General features: G+C 42.4%; 1 protein-coding gene across 1 annotated transcript; it reads left to right on the top strand.

Moving 5' to 3' along the window:
• Positions 1-417: 417 nt before the first annotated feature.
• LOC311231340 (N-acetylneuraminate-9-phosphate synthase-like) lies at positions 418-9,789 on the top strand. The gene is made up of 6 exons (XM_084317896.1): positions 418-718; positions 2,158-2,373; positions 4,114-4,213; positions 7,121-7,275; positions 7,463-7,729; positions 8,447-9,789. The coding sequence occupies exons 1-6, from the start codon at positions 587-589 to the stop codon at positions 8,654-8,656; spliced, it is 1,080 nt and encodes a 359-aa protein (XP_084174022.1). The 5' UTR covers positions 418-586; the 3' UTR covers positions 8,657-9,789.
• The last annotated feature ends 4,563 nt before the right edge of the window (positions 9,790-14,352 follow it).

Here is a 14,352-nt window from a genome sequence, read left to right as displayed (position 1 = left end):
ATTCTGTTTCTGAAATAGTTGTTGTGTGTATAATAAAAAGTTTAAAAAACAATAGAAAATAATTATGATTATAGTTTTATTTGAGTGAAACATGTCTAAACATCTAAATAGCAATGCTATAAATGGGAAGAAACTGAATATAAGGACCTTTATGTTGAAATGAGCACGGGAAGGCCACGCACAGACTTCTTCTGGAGTAATGGTTAGAAGGTATACGCATTTCGTTGATTTTTCACCTTACAATTTGATTATAAACCTAACTCCTTACCTTAATCCTAACCGTAACCTCACTAGACATATGACACCCCACTTTAACCTAAAACTGAGCTGAAACGGTTATTTGCGTAATCATCGATTTTCTAAGTTATAATGCATTTCAACAAAATGCGGATCCGTTCTAGCCATGGCCGTGAATCCCGGATGTCCGGTGTCCGGGTCTACAGGAATTGTTAACCGACCATAAATGTCCCCCGTTCATTCGCTAAAACATTATATAAGCTAGTCTTTTACGTTATTTAAACGTACCGTGCGGCTCTTGACGCAAATAGCAAATATCACTTATTTTCAAACTCTCGTCTTTGTCAGAATGCCTATCAAATTCGAATTGTGTCCCGGGAGAATGATTGGGGGTTCTAACCCATGTTTCATTATTGCTGAAATTGGACAAAACCATCAAGGAGACATCGAGATTGCAAAGAAAATGATCAAAATGGCAAAGGTAACAATTTTAGACAAACGGAAGCGAACGAGTAGACGGTCGTTTCTGAATTGTACATTTGTTCCATTCGTTTATGTTAACTGCTAACGTTACTGCTTTTTAATCTTGTGTTTAATCTTTTTTTGCATTTTATAGTTTTTATTATTGTTTATTGTTGCCAAATATAATCTCGGCATCATTGAAAATGAGGGTCTACCCTCTATGTATTCCCGATAATTAAATAAAGGTTGAATGGGGGGGGGGGGGTAATGAATTTGGATAGATTTCAGAAAAGCGGATACTAGCTGTCATCAACCAGTCCTCCGCGTTACATTGAACTCGTGGAGGAGAGAGCGGGGGAGTGAATGAATGAATGAATGAGAACTTTATTTAACAGATTGCAGAATGGGTACAATACAGTACGGCTCAATACATACAATTGTTAAGGGGATGCAGACCTGAGAAAGACGTTTGTCTTGTTTCCATCAGGGTCCCCCATTTTCAATTCATATAGACATTTATGACATACATAACATACATTAATGAATGTGGACGAGAGCCTTGGCATTAAGTGGTTGTTGTAGCTACGGCTGTGGGGGTGCTGGAGATACGATCCAATAGACTTGTATACGCCAGTCTCCTGACGGAGAGACTAATCTCAAATAGATCGGCACTTTCTCGGCCGAGCTATTTTCCGCTCTACTCCCGAACTCCGCATGCGCAGATTGGTGAGATCTAGGTGTATCAATCTGCGCAGGTGTAGTTAGGGAGTAGGTGCGGAAAATAGTCTCTCGAGATAAAGCTGGGAACGAGGTTACCCCCGTAGGCTATGTTTGCGAAGACGCTCTCTGATTGGCCGAAGGGTCGTCCGTTGTTCCCGACCCTAACCCTAACTCTAAGCATAACTCGCTTCGAAAGAGGGCCAAAGCATAACCACTTTGAAGCAGAGAATATACAAGGCGGAAGAGACCCTTCGGCGCTAAACCAATCAGAGAGGGTCTTTGCAAACATAGGCTACGGGGGGGAAATCACGTCTCTCGCGTATCCACATTCATTCATTTTCTCCCCCGCTCTCATGACTTGAGATCAATGTAACGCGGAAGTGCAGGTGGTCTATGCTGAATTTCCATTTTGTCCAGTAGTAACACGTGACGTCGTGTCACCTGTGTCTTCCCTTGGCCAAGAAAAAAACCTGCTTGGCTCCTTGTGATCCTGAGGATACAAGGATTGTGAAATATCCTTATTTTAATAAGCCACCCCACTTGTAATTTCAGCCAGTGTTATATATTGCAAGCATACCGTATTCATTTTTATTTATTGGTTGCTTTTCTTTCTTTAGCAATGCTAGTGGAAGTCGGTGAGCACACAAGGCAAGATTCACATCAGTTAGGTTACTATGTGATGAAACGTTTAGGAAGCTGCGCGATGACTTTTAGAGACATGGTTTAATTCCTCAACAGGACTGTGGAGCTGATTGTGCCAAGTTCCAGAAAAGTGAACTGGAGCACAAGTTCAACAAGCGCGCTCTGGAACGCCCCTACACCTCCAAACACTCCTGGGGCAAAACCTATGGGGAACACAAGCGTCACCTGGAGTTCAGCCACGAGCAGTACAGGGAGCTGCAGAAATATGCAGAGGAGGTTGGCATATTCTTCACTGCCTCAGGAATGGATGAGGTGAGAACCAGAATAATAAACAATAGGGAAAAAAAATACTCTAACCCTAACTAACCTTACTGTCGTGCACGTCCTAATAACTCAACACTTTGATGAACATTGTTACTCAGCTGAAAGAGTTGTAGTGTACCCTTCCTGCTGTCTTGTTGTACAAAACTTGTAAGTCGCTTTATTAAATGTAAATGTAATAGTCCAAGAAGACATGCAAAACCAAATAGGATGCTGATCAACATAATGATTTATGGTTTATTAAAAGGATCCCATGATCCCATTAGCTGGACGCCTTGATGTCGAGCTAGTCTTCCTGGGGTCCAAGACAGACATACACAAACATAAAACATAAACGCATACATAATCAAGCAATCCATAATCCTAATAAAAAAAAGATAAAAATGTATTTCATTGGTCAGAGAAAAAAATATTAAGGGGCGCCCCCGTCGTTATTTGCCGAATGTCTTCCCCCCCACTCTGTCTCCCATTCCTCCTCTGCCTCTCACTACTGGACTGCCCAGTAGAAATAAAGCGATAAAACGCCAAAAAAAAAATCTTAAAAAAAAAAAAATTAAGATTCAAAGACGGAAGAATAAGACAATCATGTTCATTCTATTTAGACTAAAGAATGTAGGTGGATTCTGAGTATTTTCTTAAAACATGCCTTTCCACTGATAGAACGAATGTTACTTGGAACTTGGAAGATTATTTTGTTCTAGGTATGGGTAGAGTCATCTGCACTGTAGCTAATCGTCTTAAAGATAAATGCAGGTGTCTTTGAGTATGAATTACCTTGTGAAAGAATAAGCAAACTTGTAGACAGTCTTTTCTCCACACTCAGCCATTTTAGTTTCTCATGCATTTCATTAGCCCTTGATGAGCAACCCAATACAAGTCTAGCTCCCTTGTTTTGCGTAATTTGTAACTTCCTGAGAAGTTGAAGCAGATGACCACACCCCAGAACAATAATCCAGATGACAGAGAACCAAGGAGCAAACAATTAGATTCAACAACACAGATGGAAGAAAAAGTGCACATCTTCTTGCAGCGACTGATGCACCCGTTCTACAATGTTATTTATATGGTCAGACCAGGACAGTGTGCTGTCAAGCCATAGTCCCAATAGCTTAGTCTTCTTTAATTGTTGAATGGGTTGACCCTCTATGATTAAATTGAGTTGAGGATCTTGGGCTAATCTAAGCTTGGAGCCAAATAGCATGGCAACAGTTTTAGATGGATTCAGCACAAGTTTGTTATCTTTAATCCAATTGTATATGCTGTTAAGCTCCCTTGTTAAAACCTGTTTGAGCTCTGTACAAGTGGGAGCTGCATAATAAAGAGTAGAATCATCTGCGTACATGGTCAGGGATGCATCTCTTAATAGCAAGTGGCATATCATTTGTGTATGACTCTACATAATATCTCACAGTACCATGAATGTATGCTTTTCTTTAATATAGCTGAACCCAGTTGGAATGGACCCCTAAAATAAATAGCCTAAATACACAAAGAAAATGCATGTAAACATGCTGTGGGAACATCTTACCTTATTGATGTGCATGGAAACACTGTATCTTACCTTATTGATGTACATGGAAACACCTTATCTTACCTTATTAACGTGCATAGAAACACAGTATCTTACCTTATTGATGTATATGTAAACAGTACACCATATCTTACCATATTGACATGCATAGAAACACCTTATTGATGTGCATGTAAACAAGCTTGTTGTCTTTTCCTCAGATGGCTGTGGAGTTCCTCAATGAACTCGACGTGCCTTTCTTCAAAGTGGGCTCTGGAGACACCAACAACTTCCCCTTACTGGAGAAAACTGCTAAGAAAGGTGATATTTATGATGGTTTTAACTTGTATTACTTTATACAAGATACATTAAATGCCACACAACGATTGTTGGTGGTAATTGTTTGCGTTTGCGGTACAGTTTGTTAAAAGCACTGGGACATCAACATGAAACATCAGACATCAAACACCCCCCTCTATCCCCACAATAAATACATAGATACATAAATACATACAGGACAGTCACATGTAACTGTCAGTCAGTGACCGATTCTTGCCTGTCTGTGCAAGGGGGGGGGGGGGGGGGCCAGGCCAGGGTGTTTAAAAACTGTTTGTGAAGCGTGTGTGTCTGGTTAAAATTGACCTGTAGTGACCTAAGGGCATGCGCTGGAATATGTGGTGTGCTGGGTGGGAGGGATCGTTGACTATTTTACCAGAGCGGGTGACTGTGCGTGAGGTGTAGATGGAGTCCAGAGAGGGGGGAGGGGGCAGCCAATTATTGTCTTGTCTTGCTGATGCGTTGGAGTTTGTGGTTGGTGTGTTTGTCCGTGGAACCATACCAGACTGTGATGGATGAGGTGAGGATGCTTTGAATTATGGCGGTGTAGAATTGGACCAGCAGGCGTTGTTGGACTCTGTACTTCCTCAGCTGCCTGAGGAAGTACAGGCGCTGCTGGGCCTTTTTGATGATTGCAGTGCAGTGTTTCCCACAGGATTTTGGGAGACTGTGGTGGCATGCCCCCCCCCCCCCCCGGAACTTGTGTACATTTTAAAGTTAAATGCATCAATCTGGTGCACTTTGAGAGCAAAATAAAGAGGCTAGATGAACTTTGTGCTCAAAACACCACAAAATCGACTAGGCTAGTGCTTCCCAATCCTCTCCTCGAAGCACCCCAGCCGTCAATGTATTTGTTAAATTCCACCACCAGCACACCTGATTCAACTTAACTAGCCCTTTATTAGTTGAATCGGGTGTGCTGGTGGTGGAATTTAACAAATACATGGAACGGCTGGGGTGTCGCGAGGAGAGGTTTGGGAACCACTGGACTAGAGGGCATACATTTGAGCCATCAAAGAAATGAAGCAAAAGTGGTTACCTGTGTAGAACTGGGTTATTTTTTAGAAAATATAAAAATATACTGGATTACTAATACGACTACTACCACTGCCAATACTACTGATACATCCCTATTGGCAAACTTTATATTTAATAAAAAAAAATATATACTGTATTTTAATAACTTATTTTTTTGGTTCATTATACAACTGTGGCGGGCCGCCACAGTCTAGGTAATTAATGGGAAACACTGCAGTGGTGTTAATGTCCCATTTTAGTTTATTGCTGATGCGAGTGCCGAGTAGGGATGGGTACCTTTCACATTTGAATCGATACCGGTACCCAACGGTACTTTTTTTTCTGTACTTTAGTCTCAAAAAATTTTATTTACCTACCTCAGTCGTGAAAAAAATAATCCAAACTTCAAATAACTACAATTTCGACCGTTTTCCGCTTGCCATTGCTCCGACTGCTTTGTTGTTGAATCAAGTCAAATCCTAGGTAAGCATATATTGTGCGTGTGAACGTTGACATGAAAAGAAAAAAGCAACTAAAAAAAAAGCAAACAAAAAAAATCTGTATCTCACTTGAATCGATACTCGGTAGTACCGACGTGTTTCGGTTCGGTACCTCAAAAGTACCGAATTCGGTACCCATCCCTAGTGCCGAGGAACTTGATTCAGTTGTTAGGGTTATGGGTTGGTCTGAGATGGTGGGAGTATGGTTCCTTTTTTTAAGTCCTGAAATATATGGCAATTTCCATGGTTTTGGAGGTGTCGAGCAGGAGGTTGTTGGTTGAGCACCACCTCACTGCTCTGTCCACCTCCTGCCAGTAAATGGACTCGTCGTCGTTGTTGGAGATGAGGCCCAGGATGGTGGTGGAGTATTTGAAGGCCTTGACTGAACTGTCCAGTGGGGTGAACTGGTTGATGTAGAGGGAGAAGAGCCAAGGGGAAAGGATGCAGCCCTGGGGGGCCCAGTGCTGAGGGTCAGAGGTATTAGTATAATTAGTATTAGTATCTAAGTACTACTTTCTTTCTTAGTTTAGCGTATTCCATGATTACGGCATATACCGTCAGTTACTTTCCACCAATGCCAACCTAGTTATAGTTCTGGACTGGTGCTTGTGCCGGTTTGTAGTTGGTTCAACTGGCTAACCTTCTTAGAACCGGTTTGCTTTTCCATGGGCTAGAGAGCCATGTCATTAAGATATTCCTTTATTGATCCCGTTGGGGGAAATTCAGGACTTCAGGACTGTATAGGTCTGAATACGTCTCAGTCTCATTTCACCAAAAAAATACTTCACCTTCACAAATACAACCCTGCTTGGCTTACACAATGTTGCTGTAACAAGAGATTTGCTGGGTGGGGAATATAGATGTTGTGCATAGATCACTAGATTTATCACCTTATAATACACATCACATGCACATTTCCTGGCTGATAAGAAGATGACGGAGGTTAAAATGAACAATAGCGAACACTAAATACCTACAAACACAAGACTGTTCCGACAGCACAATATTGATGTAACTAAGAGATTTTCTGAAAAAATTAATCTAATTGGTTATCCGAGAGGATTCGCTCACTGCCCTGAGATGCGTTTGTCAATTTGGACAATATCGAGGTCGATGCATGCGGTTACTCTGTCATCATGTGCTTATGCATTTGTGTGTGTTGTGCTGGCAAATCAGTGCACAAAGGGCACCTTATGCTATCCATCTCCATACCACTATGAAAGCCTATGCGCAGTACAACACAGACCGCTGCCCCCCCCCCCCCCCCCCCCCTTAAAGCCTGCGATGCTTCACATCTATGACACTGTGTCCTTGTTTTACTGTACCTGTGGTGCAGTGGCATGTATTGTGACCTTTCTGACCTGTGACTTCTCAGGCCGTCCAATGGTGGTGTCCAGTGGGATGCAGTCGATGGAAACGATGCGCCGGGTTTACAAGACGGTGAAGCAGCACAACCAAAATTTTGCCATCCTACAGTGTACCAGTGCCTACCCGCTGGACGCTGAGGATGTAAACCTGAAGGTCATCATGGTGAGTAGAACAAAGTAAGGTAGAATATAACACCAACTGCTCCAGCTCGCTGGGTAGGGAGAATACCAGACCGTACATACCACACCACACCATAATCCTACCATACCGTACCATATAGCTCCTTGTAGATCCCCTTTTACAGAAAGAAATACTAAAATGCTTTCCTCTCCCACTCTTTAATCAACAGGAATACCAGAAGGAATTCCCCGACATTCCCATTGGATATTCCGGACACGAGTCTGGGATTAGTATTTCTGTGGCTGCTGTGGCTCTGGGGGCAAAAGTCGTGGAGCGTCACGTGACCTTGGACAAGACCTGGAAAGGAAGTGACCACGAAGCATCCCTGGTACCCTCGGAGCTGGCGGAACTCGTACAATCCATCCGATTGGTGGAGAGGGCTATGGGAACCGGCGTCAAACAGATGCTGCCTTGTGAGAAGCCATGCCACGACAAGGTGAGGACACGGAACCGATAGGACATCATGAAAGTAAGGGTGGGGACATATAACAGATAGGACATCATGACGATACAGCGAGGACATTATAACTGATGGGACATCATGAAATTAAGGGTGGGGACATATAACAGATAGGACATCATGACGATACAGCGAGGACATTATAACTGATGGGACATCATGAAATTAAGGGTGGGGACATATAACAGATAGGACATCATGACGATACAGCGAGGACATTATAACCGATAGGACATCATGAAAGTAAGGGTGGGGACATATAACAGATAGGACATCATGACGATACAGCGAGGACATTATAACTGATGGGACATCATGAAATTAAGGGTGGGGAAATAAAACAGAGGGGACATCATGACTATAATGTGAGGACATAAAACAGATAGGACATCATGACGGTAAGGCTGAGGACATAAAACAGAGGGGACATAATGACGATAAGGGTGAGGACATAAAACAGATAGGACATCATGACGATACGGTGAGGACACAGAACAGATGGGACATCATGGTGATAAGGTGAGGACATAAAACAGAGGGGACATAATGACGATAAGGGTGAGGACATGAAACAAATGGGACATCATGGCAGTAAGAGTGGGGACCTCCCAATACCATATTATCTGCTCTTCACCTGCTCTCCATTATCATAATGCTGTTCACCCTCCCTCCCTTGTCTCCTTCCCTTCCCAGCTGGGGAAGTCTGTGGTGGCCAAGGTGGCTATTTCCAGAGGCTCTGTCCTGACCCTGGACATGCTGACGGTGAAGGTGGCCGAGCCCAAAGGCGTGGCCCCCGAGGAGATCTTCCAGCTGGTCGGTAAGGCAGTCACAGAGGACATTGAGGAGGACGAGAGCGTCACGCCAGAGGTGGTGGACAACTCCTGCAAAAAGGCCAAATGCTGAAGGGAAAGGAGAAAGCAGTGGGAGTCGGCCTAGGTCCAAGAAAAGAGAGGTCATTTAAGAAACTGGTCAAATCATATGAATGTATTAACCCTTTCACTACCACACTACAGAAGGTTAACCCTTTCACTACCACACTACAGACGGTTAACCGTCTGTAGTGTAGTAGTGAAAGGATTAGGCTTGTGTCACAGTGTCGACACAGAATTGAAATGGATAGAGAGGGAACTTCCTTGTATCACAGTAATCCACTCTTTAAAGCGGCACTTCACCAAAAACAATGCTGATTTATTTTGAATTTTTTTATATTTTTCACACACATCCAAAAACTCTAAACTGTTTTGCACACATTATTTTAGTTTGACAGTTGGTGAGAGTAAATGAGTTTGAATATGGCCACCAGTGATGTCACCAGGGACATTGAATCCTTGTGTTAATTACAGCTCAATGAAATTATAAGGTAGCAGTCCCTATAAGACAAGGCATTGCTATTGCATCATTTAATTGAGCTGTAACTAACAACACAAGGATTCAATGACATCACTGGTGGCCATATTCTAACTTGTTTATTCTCAATAACTAATGTGTGTTTAGAGTTTTTGCATGTGTGAAATCTTTTGTGCAAAATAAATCGGCATTGTTTTTTGATGAAGTGCCCCTTTAACACTTGGGACAGCAGCCATAGTACGTTTATAACATTGTCACTAAGTGACAATTTAAAATGTACAGTCACTAGGAAGCAAATCGGTAGCATCCCTATGGATAGGTGAAGCTAATACGAAAGAAAATAAAAACATAAATGTTATCAATTTACAAAGATCACATCTTTAGTGCAAAGGTTCTAATATCAGATTGTCTGTTCCTGTGTAATGCAGCTTTATTTTTTTTCAAAAGAGCTTGTGTGAAACTAACATTTATGTTATTATCACTGCTTAGGCTAATAATTGTTTAATTCGATTTTTTTTCTAAAAGGTTAATTTATGCTGGACACCAGAGTTATTGTTTGTAACTCATATTGATGTGGTATTTACCAGTACATTCTGTTATATGATGACATGGTTAAGTCAAGCCTACTGGCCTGCTGGGTGTTGGGAGAAGAAATAAAAGTGAGGTTTGCTTTGCAGCCACTGGGTGGAGCTGGTGCCGTTTTATTTATCTCAACCAAAACCTTAAAGCTACTGGTTTGTAGGCTAGATTTACACAGGGGGGTTGGTTGCCAGGCGTCCATACTTTCCGTAGCCGCATTTCTGCAGGACGCTCTCTGATTGGCCACTGACTGACGCTCTCTGATTGGCCACTGACATGTTTGCCCAATCGCATGACGAGCTGTGTCTTTGCCCATTTCCGCGTTGAACAGCCTGCAAACTACCTGGCGTTCTATCGCCATTCTCTAAGACAAACTCTAACCTTAACCAACTTCGAAAGAGTGCCTAAGCTTAACCGTCGAAAGAACTTGCCGTCACGCTCTAAGACAAACTCTAACCATAACCTACTTCGAAAGAGTGCCTAAGCCTAACCAGTGTAGAAACTGACGTCGGCCAATCCGAGAGCGTCCTGCAGAAATGCGGCTACGGAAAGTATAGACACGGTTGCCAGGGGGGTTGCCTTTTAAACCTATGTTACTAGAAACTAATCTTTTTGATATAGGCTAACCCCTCCCCCATAACACCTGGGTCACATAGGCTAATGAAACGGATGTTTTTAACCAAATGTATATATTTTCTTACATCAATTTGTATCTGTTTAAAAAGAGAAAATAAGGTTAGGAAATATTAGGGGGTTCTGCTCTATTATTGTCATGGTATAGTAGTGCTTAGTCATGTGGAGGTATGACATTGAAGAAACTTAAGTACTACAATTTTTTGTTGTGAACTGAATGAGTAGTTCACACATTCTTTTGTGATAAATAATAATGATAAATCAAATAAGACATGATGAATTAAATTAAATCAATTAAATTATACATAACAATGACTGGGATCACAAGACTGGGAGAATATGAAAATGAATAATTAATATACACTACCGTTCAAAAGTTTGGGGTCACTTTTTTTTTTTTTTTTTTTCAATGAAGATCACATTAAATTAATCAAATACACTCTATACATTGTTAATGTGGTAAATGGCTATTCTAGCTGCAAACATCTGCTTTTTAATGGAATGTCTATCTACATAGGTGTATAGAGACCCATTTCCAGCAACCATCACTCCAGTGTTCTAATGGTACATTCTGTTTGCTAATTGCGTTATAAAGCTAATGGATGATTAGAAAAACCTTGAAAACCCTTCTGCAACTACGTTAGCACAGCTGAAAACAGTTTTGCTGGTTAGAGAAGCTATAAAACTGGCCTTCCTCTGAGCTAGTTGAGTATCTGGAGCATCACATTTGTGGGTTCGATTACTCTCAAAATTGCCAGAAAAGGAACTTTCATATGAAACTCAACAGTCTATTCTTGTTCTTAGAAAGGAAGGCTATTCCATGAAAGAAATTGCCAAGAAACTGAACATTTCCTACAACAGTGTGTACTACTCCCTTCAGAGAACAGCACAAACGGGCTCTAACCAGAGTAGAAAGAGAAGTGGGAGGCCCCGGTGCACAACTGGGCAAGAAGACAAGTACATTAGAGTCTCTAGTTTGAGAAATAGACTCCTCACAGGTCCTGAACTGGCAGCTTCATTAAATGGTACCTGCAAAACGCCAGTGTCAACGTCTACAGTGAAGAGGCGACTCCGGGATGCTGGCCTTCTAGGCAGAGTGGCAAAGAAGAAGCCATAACTGAGACTGGCCAATAAAAGGAAAAGATTAATATGGGCAAAAGAACACAGACATTGGACAGAAGAAGATTGGAAAAAAGTGTTATGGACAGACGAATCGTAGTTTGAGGTGTTTGGATCACACAGAACATTTGTGAGACGCAGAACAAGTGAAAAGATGCTGGAAGAGTGCCTGACGCCATCTGTCAAGCATGGTGGAGGTAATGTGATGGTCTGGGGCTGCTTTGGTGCTGGTAAAGTGGTAGATTTGTACAAGACAAAAGGGATTTTGAATAAGGAAGGCTATCACTCAATTTTGCAACGCCATCCCATACCCTGTGGACAGTGCTTGATTGGAGCCAATGTCCTCCTACAACAGGACAATGACCCAAAGCACACCTCCAAATTATGCAAGAACTATTTAGGGAAGAAGCAGGCAGCTGGCATTCTGTCTGTAATGGAGTGGCCAGCACAGTCTCAACCCCATTGAGCTGTTGTGGGAGAAGCTTGACCGTATGGTACGCAAGAAGGCACTTCAAGCACATCAAGCCAATCCAACTTGTGACTGTGAGAGAGGTGCTTCAGGAAGCGTGGGGTGACATTTCTTCAGATTCCCTCAACAAGTTAACAGCTAGAATGCCAAAGGTCTGCAATGCTGTAATTGCTGCAAAGGGAGCATTCTTTGACTAAAGCAAAGTTTGAAGGACAAAATTATTATTTCCAACCATGTCAATGTCTTGACTATATCTTCTATTCATTTTGCAACTCATTTGATAAATAAAAGTGAGTTTTCATGGAAAATACAAAATTGTCGTGGTGACTCCAAACTTTTGAACGGTAGTGTATATATACATATCTATAGACTAGAGTGAAACATCCCAAGGCCCCATCCGCCCCAACCCCGACAGCCACGGCCCACAGCTCATGAGAACCCTCAATCCAGCATCCCAGGGAACCAGAACATTCAAGATTGTTTATTGTCATATGCACAGTTAAACAGTTTGCCATACAATGAAAATCTTACTTTGCTAGTCCGCCCTTCACACAAAATCACACAATACTTAACTTAAACAGCACATTTACCTCACGCCTCAATGACATTTAGACTCCCTGAGACCCCGGATCCTGGGCCCCCACCAGCCTAAAGCCATGACCATCAAAAACCAAAACAAACGAGGGCCCAAACCACTCCACCCTGAATACACAAGCATATATAGAGATACAAATAAAATTATAATGTTAAATGACATTTCTTCCCCCAAAATCCACCCCCCACCTCACGACCAACCATCCCGGTCTCGCTCTGCTGTTAGATCATTGACTTTACTCTCCCAGCTGCCGATGCCCACAAACTAATGTTAGATTCCTTGACTCCAATTACCCGGGCTGTGGATATCTCTTATGTGTAATGCTAGGGCCCAATTAATCGTTGTAAGCTTGTCTGGTTGTTTCCATCTCATAGCTATACATTTTTTGGCTTTTTTGCTGTAGCAGCTGGGAGATATCATTCAGGAGTAGTGTCGTTTAGTCACTTACACATTCACGGCGAGGCAACCATGCAAGGTGCCAACCTGCTCGGGCCTAAAAGAGAAAAATGGTTTGTTTCCGTTTGCGGACTGACCCTGCCGATTTAGGTGCGACCCAATTTATTTAATGAGTTTAAAATCTTTTTAAATTTTTTTTATTATTAAATAATAAATAAATAATAATAATTAAATAAAAATGTACAATAAAGTTTCATAAAAATCTTAGTCAAACCTTTAGTATTATGGATATTAAACATGCTGTCAGAGTACATGCATCCATGTTGTTGTGAACATTTTAATTAAATAAAGAAATTCCCTATCCATAGTCGCCGTGGGAAAGAATAAAATAAAAAAAATTATTAAATAAATTCCCTACCTACCCATGGCCTTAACTGACAACCAACAGGAAACAAACAATAATTTTTGTATGCCTAATCGGGTGCAGTTAGGGGTTAAGGGTCTTGCTCAAGGACACTTTGACACACTGCCGGATGGAGTGGGAATCAAACCAGGAACCTTCGGAAAACTGACATCATCATATTTCTCTGGCATCATCTAGGCTAGGGCACCAAATGTAACAGAGCCGGCCCTGAATGTACCTAGCATGCATATCTATTGCTATTGGTGTAGGAGGAAACCTGAGTCCCTGGAAGAAAGGTTTCTTTGCAAACACGGGGAGAACACAAACTCCACAAAGAGAACCCCCTCATCGGTTTTGAACCCAGGACCTTATTGCTGTGAGACTACAGTGCACTGTGGCAAGTGTGGATTGTGCAACAATATATCACAATCTCCAGGATCTCCTTTTGAAAACTCATTTTAACCAGTGACAATCTAATATATCACTGACCCCTAGCTGGATTATAAATCTGGTCAAAATCTTCTGGAGTGTTCCTGCCCTTACAAAGTGGTGCACACCCATTCCAATGTGCCCATGTCCAACAAGGCACAGGAGCCTAAGCTGCCATGGGGTTACAACTGGCATGCCCCTCCAGGGTTCCTGTCCACCTTAACTCTTGTTATTCCCTACCCAGCTACTCTTTCTTGCCCTCTTTTGCCCGCAGTTCGTTCCTTGCCCCACACCCTGTTCCCCCGTCTTGGATCCCTGTGCATGACCTTCGCCTGCCTGACCATTCTCTCCGTGTATATCCCTGGACAGTCTCGGAACCCGCTCCCGGCTACGACCCTCCGCTCGTCTTGACTACCCTACAGATCAATACTTCCTGGACTGTATGAGAACCCGCTCCTGGCTACGACCCCCCCCCCCCCCCCCCCCCCCCGCTCGTCTGGCTACCCTGTACCCGCACACTCTCTGGACTGCCTAGTGACTGGATCCCATTTCCATTCTTTTCTAATTAAATACACCCGTCATTTGGGTTTTACTCTGATTCCACATCGTCTGCATCTGTGTTCTGGCTT

The sequence above is a fragment of the Notolepis coatsorum genome (genome assembly GCF_963971535.1).
Source record: "Notolepis coatsorum genome assembly, chromosome: 7".
NCBI classification, from domain to species: domain Eukaryota; kingdom Metazoa; phylum Chordata; class Actinopteri; order Aulopiformes; family Paralepididae; genus Notolepis; species Notolepis coatsorum.
Note: the sequence above shows the minus strand (reverse complement) of the source record. Positions and strands in the feature narration are given on the sequence as shown.